The 11596-nt window shown below is 32.6% G+C and overlaps 1 protein-coding gene across 5 annotated transcripts; it reads right to left on the bottom strand.

The window, feature by feature from the left end:
- Positions 1 to 3363: 3363 nt before the first annotated feature.
- Smp_056460.1 (hypothetical protein) lies at positions 3364 to 11086 on the bottom strand (the record flags this gene model as incomplete). 5 transcript variants are annotated; one of them, XM_018790473.1, is made up of 11 exons in its annotated part: positions 3364 to 3516; positions 4297 to 4353; positions 4476 to 4544; positions 5196 to 5255; positions 5790 to 5864; positions 5909 to 5947; positions 6751 to 6807; positions 6864 to 6911; positions 8893 to 8955; positions 10245 to 10295; positions 10995 to 11086. In XM_018790473.1, 10 exons carry the CDS (start codon positions 11059 to 11061, stop codon positions 4307 to 4309), a joined length of 576 nt encoding a protein of 191 aa, XP_018646289.1. The 5 variants fall into 5 exon arrangements, with proteins under 5 accessions (XP_018646289.1, XP_018646287.1, XP_018646288.1 ...); XM_018790475.1 differs by having other exon boundaries at positions 4297 to 4544; positions 10995 to 11061; XM_018790474.1 differs by lacking the exons at positions 3364 to 3516; positions 5790 to 5864 and having other exon boundaries at positions 4307 to 4353; positions 10995 to 11061.
- Positions 11087 to 11596: the final 510 nt, after the last annotated feature.

Genomic DNA, 11596 nt, shown 5'->3' with positions numbered 1-11596 from the left:
TTCTTCGGTCAAACCTTATTTTGGATTTTATAAAAACAATGAAATATTTCATGAACTGTCCATTCGTATATGGTTGAATATGGCACTAGCTACTGATTATTAGTAAATCCCATTGCTCAAATGACATTTTATTTAAAAATGATATGTTTTGTTTGATATCGGTATTGCTTCCTTAATCGAATCACCGGATCACTTCATTTACCATTTTTCTAGTTTCATTTATTATTTAACCAAATACATTTTGTGAATTAGCCCTCAGGGATTCACAACATTTGCTTGATCGTCAGACATATGATGAAGAAATTGATCAACAGTAAGTTGTACGGATGTACTCCTAATTCATCAGACACACGTTTCATTTCATATGGTGGTGTTGGCATTATGTGTCCAGTCGACTGTATTTTATGGAGTTCAATGTATTAAAATGAATCATAAACGCAGAGATCCGGTTTGGGTGAACTTATCATTCGTTGTAATGAAACATTTCGAGATATCATTTGGAAATACAACAACAACCATAAATACTACTACTTTTACTAACCACGCTAGTGCTACTACAAATAATTGTGACAATCAGTAAGTTCCTAGTTTCAGGTTCAAATAGTTTACATTTTCTTTGACATTTTCTTAGTTCTGATGTGCATATTTCAAATGGCAGTATAAACCACACTTAGTTTGTGTTATGGTTGACGCTTTATTACTTGTTATAACAGAATCATTCCACTGATGATGACATTCAATTGGAGTGTAAATTCACATACAGAAATGTCTCACATCTTAGACTTGAAATTCAAATGTACATGTACCCCGTTGATGATGTTTACCCCATAACTCGGTTTTGGTGCCTTCCAATTCAATCGTCAGCATTTCAAACCACTGCCCAAAAACATTTGTGATTGATGACAGTATCGAAGCTATACAACATAAATTCCGCAATTGAAACGTTTCTATTACTCTGACACTATAATCCACAAATCAATTTACCTAATGTTTCGTTGAACAAACTCGCCCCGAAAACACAATAGATGGTGAACTCGTCATTCGAAAACGAATTTCGTTATGAATATCGAGGTACTGAAACACACAGTTAAGCATATTACCGATTGATATCTTTGTTACGACATTGCTTATTTCAAAGATCACATTTTGCTTTCCAGTTAAAATGTACTTTGGTTTTTGTTAAAAAAGAATGCAATTTCGTCCGAATTTAGTTTGTGTTTATGTAATGTTGAAATAAATCAATGACTTCTTCGTATTGATGACTGTTGTAATTTTGAATTCCAAATACAATACATTCGTTCGGGCTCATCTAAAACTTCTTAATTACATTGAGTTATTCCTGGGATTACTAGTTTATACTACAATTCAAATACTTCTGATTATCATAGTTTATTTCCTCCCGAAAAGCAGATTACGCAACACAAACACTCTAAAAACATATTTCCAAGTAGCAATGTTCGTGATTACTCAAAAGTGAATGTGTTAGATAATGCGTCTCAAAAACGTTATGTATCAGAAATGAATTCACATGGAAGCGATAGATATTTAACGTCTCTAGTCTAATATGCGCTTTCGAAAAAGACGTGCGTATGTTGGGTTTTTTTCTGTCTAAAGTTTGTGTGAAATGTGCAATCTTCAAATCACCCTACCTTGGATTGAAAATGTAACAAGTATTGAAACACTTCTGATCACTTTTCGAGGAATCAATCTCTATTTATCTCATGATAGATCAATTGATGTCTATGAGATATAAATGAGATTTTGAAATTCGGGTTCTTTTCTAGTGTGGGACTTCTCTTCAGAGTGCATCCTTAATCTCGATTTCGTGGAATAATTGAAGTTGGACATTAACATCGTTGGATGCCGGACGGCTCAGTATTGTGCGAGTTAGGTGATGACACAAAAGACATGAAGGTCCTATGTTTGATTCTCACGGGCAAGATTTGTAGGTTCCCAATGTTTTGGAGTCCCACACTAGGAACAGTCGGCCGTCCAGTATTTACAAGTTTTTCAAGCTGGTATAGATTCAATCGACTAATGCACCCATCTATTATTTTGCCATGATATACACAAAAACCTCTTTCTGAGTATATTATATTTGTCTATAACACTGGTAATGTTAATGAACTAATGTTCAATGCAGTTACGTTCTAGGACTAGTACACCGCAGTGCAAATTATTTTCCAATATTGTTGTGTCTAGTAATATTTCAACCCACATAGCTTATTCTAGGCGTGCAAGCAAACACATTTATTCATTCTTTGATCTCCATAATTATAGGCTTGGTTGATTTTATCTGAACGCATGTGTGAGTATTGCTCATCCAACTGTTCACATTGTTGTTGCTTGTTTTCGTTTCATTAATGTAGTCAAATCACGCTTGAGTTGGCTCATTTGTCTTCTCCACCACGCGTCGTTTAGTTTCACTTCACTCTTTACTCTTCTCTTCATTTCTTCAATTGTCTGTCCAGATCGACGATCGTACAAAATATAGTATTCACAATACATTCTCGTATTTGGCTTATTTAATTTCGTCATTCATCAGCATGATTTAAGTCGACGACCATTCACAAGGATTCGCTATATTTATATTGCAATACGATTTCAGTGACATCGAAATGAAAGGCCACAAAAATCTACAACATCTCTTTTCATTGCAGCAACTTATCGCATTATCAATCTTTTGATTGTTAGTCTGCATGATGCGTGATATACCTTGAAAACTTGTATACACTTTACAGTTTTGAAAGGTCTTACGTTCAAATACAATATCGCTAGTTCGTACTGCTTTCATGAAGGGAATTTTAAGTTGTCGTTCTGTTCATATTATGTTTTTCATGCTTAAACACATATTGGGAAGGGAATTGTACATTCTTATAAGTTATTCATAAACATTATGAACACATCAGACAACACTAAGGCAACAACCGATTACGTTCTATATTTTCCTATGTATAAAGAGAATATTACGTTGGATTCATTTGTTAATAATTAGTCGGTGCCAATTTCTTAAATACATTTTGAAAGTTTATCTCGTTTGTATGAAGTGGAATTAGGTAGGTTAGTAATTAGTCAAACTGTCACTTATCAACAATCATGTAGTGAATACGTGCTCTTCGTGCTTCTGAAATGACAATTAAATAAATAACAGTAACACTGCTATCGATATAACTCATACTTCCACTACTAATACTAGGTCTACTAATGAAGAGGTATATATAAGAAAAATCTCCAATATTGATGAATACTTAAGCAAAACACGGTCGTTGCAACAATTTTTCTGTTCATTAAAACATTTCATACCACTCCTCACATAAATCATTACACCATGAAGCATCAATATTTGGATTGAGAACTGTTAGATAATTGCCAATAGGTATTTATTAAAAATAATGTGAAACCAGCCTGTTATACATGAACATGGTTAAATAAATGGCCATTGATTACGAGCAAATCATGATAATGATGAAACACACACTCCAATTGTTGTGATAATGTCAAACTAATAATTGACACCTAAACAAGAAAGATATGAGTTCATTAACTATCATTTTACATTTGAAGTATTAATTTAGTCAAAAGTGAAACCATCATAAACCAAATGAAATGAGCTTAGATAGATCGCGATTAAAAATTTGGAAGCATTGAATGTCTATTTTGTTTTTGTATGAGTGGGATTTCTCAATAGTGCACACTAATGAAGTCATACAAGAACATCGAACTGAGGACACTTTTTCTCGAGTTTTAACAATCAACCAATGAGACTGTATTTACGGACGTGAAGTGTTACCTGGTTTGGATAAGTCGCCCTGCTGAGATGAATGAATGATTTCAATACTTTTATCTCCACGAAACCCACATATATATAATAATAATTATCAAAACTTATTCAATACTTAATAAAGCAACTTTTCAAAATCAACATGACAATCTGTTTCGTTTGACTATGTTGTATCTGTTCTATTGACATTTCATATTATTCCATATAGTAGATAAGAGAAACTGTCTGTCTGGTTAAAACCCTCAATCAATGAAATTCAAACAAGCTGGAATGATATAGCTATTCAGCATCTAGTAGTTTACAATAATCATATTATGTTGATAGAAAATACTCAATGCTTTCTATGGATAGCAATCATGATGGTGAACTAGCTATAACAAGGCATACTTTATGCCTTAGTCACGGGCGTCCTATCTTGCATTCGCGTACCAGGTGATCATATATATAACATTGAGTATACTTGTTGGGAATTGGTTTATACAAATGTAGTTAGATCTGTCAAAGTTGCTACTTACATTCTTCAATCTAACTGTTCATTTTATTGTAAATATCCAACAGCAACTGATGTTCAACTGAAAATATAACATGCGACACAGTAAATTGTATTTTAAAAAAAATGAAAAGTAGCACTACATTGAAAGTTTCCTAATGTCTGTGAGAATATACGATAACTGTAAGTTGCTTATTTACTTACATAAATTGACATTCAACTTATAGACATTGTAAAACAACGAAGATAGTAGGCGAGTTTGTTTGTTTATCTCTGAAAAAGAATGTAAACAAGTACCAGTTATATCCTCTTATCTTTATTACACTCTCATGCGAATTGGTATAGAAAAATTAAACATTTGACATATGAATACATAATTTGTATGAAATTTCTTTAACTGAAGATAAAAAATTTTATATTTAAGTTAGTGCTTAAGTTCATGAGTCACCTGAACTAGATCATAATGAAAGTCCTGGTAGCATTTGACGGACATTTCATTTCAGCATGAAACAAATCATCCGAAAGCACTCACAATTTCGCCTTTCCAGATTCGAACCCAGGAACCATCGATCTTGCTCACGAACATTTATCCCTTATATCATGGAGCCATTCAGCATGCAACCGTGTTAATGTCTAACTTCAGTCAATCATGAGAAAATGAAATAGTATTCATCACAAAGTAACTCTATCGCTTTATACAAAATTTTTTACTCATGATTTCAAGTAAATGGATCATCATTGAGAACCTTTAAACTTGAATAATATAGCGTGAACATTAATGGATTGATTAATTCAACAGTTGAATGATAAGATGCTTTTATATCCGAAATTCAACTGAATGTATCATGTAGCATGCAAAGATTTGATTTGATAGTTTCACATTGTGTATCACTAATAATGAAAAGCACGATTGCATGAATGTACCTTCTTCATTAGTTGCATTAGGTTTTCGACAATTTTCCGTACCTTTTTCTATCAGCTCTCCTGTTCAAATATAACGAGAAATCAATAATTACAGAAGATCGTCATAATACAAGTAGTCACATTTCAAAATCAAATTAACATCAGAAAAACTATTTGCCGTTCGAACTGTATTTACCACTTGATCCAAGTAGATTATTCACATTGTCGTCGAATTGAATGATTGATGTATGATTAAAACATTGGATACAGTAACGATGTTTAGTTGTCGTGTGACTAGAATGAGTACTGTTTGTTATTCGTCAATATTAAGTGCTCTTTCATTATCTTAAGTAAACGTTTGTTCAGTCTACGAACAAAACTCCTTTCACTCAGTTTCCCAGTTCAGAAACCTATAACTAAATTGTGAGGCTGATGGCAATACCTCCTGTTGTTGAACTCAATGTTTCAAATAAAGACCTTCTACAATGAGCTTAAAATATAACATTTAAACAACTACATTGTTGACAAGTGACAACTATCACTCTATTGAGATACTAGATCTCAACTATGACAAATAAATAATTAGACAGAATATTTTAAAATCTTTGATCTTACGATTAACATTCTCTGCATCGTTCTTAAAACACCTCTTTATCTTGGATGATTTTGAACTCTTCATATAATGCTTTGCTATTAATAGTCATGTGAAATGGTCATTTTATACAACCACTTACCATATTTATCTTCAACGTTTTTCATTATCTCCACACATTCTATGATGTATAGACACGTAACGAGTTAGTGTTACATAATGATCTACATTCAAATGAATAATGGAAAATTCTTCCTTTTTTCCAAATACGATACTATACATTTCAATAGTTTTAAAATCCCCATAGAATATTCAAAAGTGTAGAATGTTTGAGCGAACATCAATAGGAATATTTTAAAAGATTTGATCTCCACTAAGATAGAACTGATATACATGACGTCGATCTCCATTCAGTGACCATTCAATTGTAAATACATCTCAGTCCTACAAGAGGTCGGTCGCAGGCGGGATATCTAGGTGTAAACGTCCTTGACTATGAAGCTGTGTGACACGGGAACGAATCTGTCAGGAAACATTACTATTCTTAAGAATAATACAGGTGCGCTTTGCTAACCAGTGCAACGTAACACTAATCTTAAGTCTTCAGTTTCATTTTGATTCAGTGACCAACAAATTGTTATTAAGTTTGTTTCTTATACGACATATGCACTTGAAAGTTGTGTTGTGAGCAAATAAGAACTGTCATTTAATAAATGTCAGAACTATTTGGAGTTACGTGTTTAGTCACAATCTGTACAACAGTAACATTTGAAAACTGAAATAATATCATTCTGTGAATATACTGCGTAATGAGAAGGGTTTTCTCAAGTTAATCAATATGTGAATTGGGAATGATAGAAGTGTAGATCAAGATAGATGTTATAAAAAATAAAGGGAAGTTGATAAGAGGTTATCAATATTCAGTTAAGCTATCACATGATCCAGTTGAATGTGCTTTACATAATGAACAATTTTTAAACTAACCTGTATTTATTTCATCGATAATCTGTAATTTAAATACTCTAGTAATACAATTGAAATCTAAAACAAAATAATGGTGTAAGACCATTGGATTGTTTGTGTTTGATGTATCTTACACTCTTCAATCGATGCCGTTTCATTAAAAGCTCTGTTGTTCATTTCATCTAAATAAAGAAAAAGTATTTCAATGTTATAAGAACACTGTACTGAAAATATGTTAATTACTGGAATATCAGTCCTATTCTTGAAAACATTAAAAACTTGGAAAACTTAACGATATCATATGAATTTGTCGAAGCAGATCGCATTGTTCAACAGGAATAGCCAGTCATGTAATAGTTCATTGTGATTACTGTGTGGTGTGTAATAATGATGTCGACCAATATAAGTAGTATGTTGCATTAAATGAAAGTGAACTATCTACGGTCAGAAGGTTAATAACATGGAAGAAAAGAGAACGAGTACAGAGAATGATTGATGTGGAAGTGAAGGAACAATGTAGTCTGAGACGATTGATTAATACATTGCAAATGAACTATTCACTGTAAGGTTCTAATATTCTATGTTCAAAAACATTTGGTTTTCTTGACTGATGTTCCCGTTTACTACAACTGGGCATCCATTTGATTGTTTCAACTTCAGATAAGGCTTATTAAATATCTGCAACACAGAATGGATCAATGTTAGAACAATAGGCAGTTCTAATAAAAATTATTATCACTTTTATTATACTACAAGACAAGCAATCTGATACCAAATGGAGTCAATTCCAAACGTAAATTTTTGTTCCCAGTCTACTCATTGATTCATTTATCTTGAATTTTTCTAGAGGACTATTAAATTCCGAAGGAAATTCTAAGTATATTATCATCACTTTTTGCACTCATTTCAAATGAGATCTCAATGTTACTACTGTCTTGTCCTCTTTTGAAATTCACATTGATCCACGTTAGCCTCTTGATCAAAAATGAGCAAGTTCTTAAACATTCTATCTTTATTAATTCAAAATTCACCATATTCGTTTCATTGAAATTAATATTGAGATGTCTAATTATCATCACATTGGAATAGACTATATTATTATAACTTCGTATTGATATTTTCGATGACTGTAATCTCACTTCGAAATATACTCTTGTGTTTTAGTCATTTGAACGAAATAGTGATCGATTCATTCATCTGCTTCCGCTGTTTGAGTTTACTCATTAACGTTTACAACTATAATTGATCAGTCTTTTGTTGCTATATGTGTATCTGATGTGAACCGCGAAACAAGAAGGCTTAACAAACTACGGAAGCTTTTTTGGGGGACGTTATTTTATTTAATTCAAAGGTTGTATAACTGTAACATTTACTTTTGTCCCTAGTCTATTTTACAGATCATGAGCTTTTGTTTGATGTATGATTCAGTGCCATGGCACTTTTTCTTCCAGAACTACTGTACTCTATTTTTTATTATAATCCCGAGTTTTGGACATAATTGTAATTTCCTGATTATTGTACGTTGTAGTCAGGTTATTCATCTATTTATTCATGTATCTTTTGACACTGATCTGAATTGGGAATTCGAGTGCTAGATCGGGATTGGAATAAAGTGATTAGTGTTCCAGTAGTCCTTGTCTTCTCTGTCTCTCGTGTGCTTGTCAGCCAGTCAGAGATAGAAATAGTTTTCGTCTCTCTTCCCCCACTTCGAAGTCACGCATACTAGCCTCAAGGTTAAACCAGTCAGCCTATTGCGTCAAGGTCTTAATCTACATAAGTAAAGTTATACTCGGCACTTAAGTGGGTAGACAGATTCAAAGACGAAACAGGATACTATACGGATTGACCCGATTTCGTATCAAACCACAAGCATTACAAACAAAGATAAATGGTAGGTAGCAGTAAGAACTACAATGCAGTTTCGCCGCATTTGATAATTAAACTACATGTACCGCATTTGATCACATATTTAGTCACCTCAGATCAAAGACAAGAAAAGAAACAGAATGGAGCATACTAATGAGAGAATATGACATCACAACACACAATGATCAGAGGATTTATTTAAAAATCTGTGATGTTTGAATGTGAAATTCATGAAATGAACGTTAAATTTTACTAGATATGGACTATGTCTACAATCATATTATATGGATAACTTACCTAACTTCTCTTGAAATTGACTCTTTTCATTAGTTATTAGTCGATCGTAATTCATCAATGATTCTGTAAAGTAATCATCAAAGTATATAATTGGTATTTAATTACTTACAAACATACTTATGCCTGATACTCCGAAAAGAGTATAGGCTGTTGATCAGCATATAATTGTTAATGATTAAGTTTTGATAGTGAAATAGAAAATCTATGAACCTTTCTGTTTGAAATAATTTTCATTATATATAGTTCCACCATAAAAAACTTAGATATTGGAATATTATAGAGTATGATTTATAGTAAACCCCTAGTAACTGGATAATTTTCATTAGACATTCATGTGACATTAGTAAAGATCTTTTAGTGTTGTGTGTCAATGAAAATAGTATCAGTAGTTTGTATGTTAAGCTTCAGTGAGGATAATTGAAGTTCTTGTGTTCACTCTACTATGTTGTTGAATTTCTAACTGATCTTGGTATCCAATGGATTGATAATAGCGGCCTGTTTAAACATCTGGGCTACCTGTTCCTGTCATCTAGATATTTCAACAAGTTATCTAATTTTGTTTGCTTTAATACATCATTATGCCTACTAATCGCAAAACCTATTCAGGTGCGTTTCTGAAAAGTGTAAGACCTTTCGCTGTAAAGGTTACAGAAGGATTAATCAGAGATATCGTGGTTTCTAGCAATATGCAGCGAGAAGAATGTAGATTATCCAGGAGTCGATTGACTGGGCTTTTAACTTTTAACTGGCGATCACTCAATATTTATCGTCAGGAAGGACGAAGAAGTAAGAAACGGAAACTTGTTGAAGTACTTTGTGCTGAGAATTCTATATTGTACCAAAAATATAATATTGAATAAAGCTAATAATAATAATAATAATAATAATAATTGTATCATAATAATAATTGTATCGTAGACATGCTTTGTTAGAGTGTTTGATTACAGAATGAAACGTATCTCTAGCGCTTCCTTGTTCTCTTTATCAGTGCAACTAACTATAAAAATTGTATAATCTTTCATCAATCTATTAAAAGGAATTAAAAAACATCATCATTCAATTCATATGTATACATCCAACGATCATTCGGTAGTAACCATCATCGTGCTTGTCTACTGATTAAATCACATTATTCATGCTCTCATGTTTACATAAATCTAAATGATTATCTATTGCATGAACTATGATTGTAATGACGAGTTTAAAGATAGTTATCCTGTAATTATTTATCTAAGATTCATTCTATTGAAAAGCTTTGTCTCTACTGTGACTAAACAACTAAATGACTAATACAACAATGTATGGAACAAGTAGAATGTTATAAAAGACGAAGGTTATAAATAGTTACTAACTTTTAATTCCATAGATACTTTTTGACAGGTAAAATTGTTTCAGATCTATGCCTTAAAAAGAAGGAAACAAATAATTTACATAAACAAATGATACATCAATTAAATATGATGAATAGTTTGGCTAAATCATATTTTTCATAGTTTAAAGCATGAGTCAATTAAAGCTAGACCACCATGGAAAACCTGGAAACACTGGACGGCCGTTTCGTCCTATTATGGGACTCCTCAGCAGTGCGCATCCACGAATAGATTCAATTGACTCATGCTTTAAACTATGAAAAATACTAAATCTCCAGAAAACCCCCTCTGATAATTAATATAATCATATGCTCACCAGTGACTTCGAGAAGTATAACTAGGAGCACTAGTGAGAAGCAGTGACCAGTGGAGTTCAAAACCACGTCTGTTGTGAGATAGGAACTCAGTGAAGACAATTGGTGAATGGTTGCTCAACTTCGTGGATCAGTTTAAGTTAGACATCAACACCGTTGGATGCCAGCCAGCTCAGTGGTCTATCGGTTCAGGGCTTCGGCTCGAAAGTGGCAGGTCCTGGGTTCGAATCTCGCGCGAGCGGGTTCGTGGATGCGCACTGCTGAGAAGTTCCATAATAGGACGAAACGGCCGTCCAGTGTTTCCAGGTTTTCCATGGTGGTCTAGCTTCATATGACTCATGCTTTAAACTATGAAAAATACTAAATCTCCACAAAACCCCCTCTGATAAATCATATTTACAAATATCTGATAGCTTACCATGACAATTAGATAAATGAAAAAGTAGATGGAACAAATTGACAAGAAGTGAACAAGATAGATTCATTTTTCTTTCTTCCTTCAAAACAGAATTCTTTACTTCTTTTATTTATACTTTTGAAAGTTGATGATAATTAGTTTATTCAAGGTGATTTATAATAAAAGACACAAAAAACAAAATATGCATACTATTTTGCATAACTAATAAACAAACAACATACACTTCAATAATAGATTACAACCCTAGATCTAAAAGAATAATCATAAGGTTAGACCAAAAACAAAATATGAATATTGGTAGGCAGTTTTGTGAAGATTAACAGTTGAAGGTTACGTTAATTTAGAATAATGAATTCTATGCCGTGTTTGTGAGTTTAAAATTTATTCAGTTTTAGTGTTCCGATTTATAATAGCGATTTTAAATGACTTTTCTTTTCTGGAAAAAGTATTTTTATAAACGTTTGTTGTGCTAATGTCATATTTTCTTACTTCATACAAGTTTAAGATTGAGAACAACTGTATATTGGTTTCAGACCTTGGAAGATTTGACGAAACTATTTCGTCCTAATATGAGATTGCTCAAAAGTGCTCATCCACTATCC

The sequence above is a fragment of the Schistosoma mansoni genome (genome assembly GCF_000237925.1).
Source record: "Schistosoma mansoni, WGS project CABG00000000 data, supercontig 0097, strain Puerto Rico, whole genome shotgun sequence".
Taxonomy (NCBI): Eukaryota; Metazoa; Platyhelminthes; class Trematoda; order Strigeidida; family Schistosomatidae; genus Schistosoma; species Schistosoma mansoni.
Note: the sequence above shows the minus strand (reverse complement) of the source record. Positions and strands in the feature narration are given on the sequence as shown.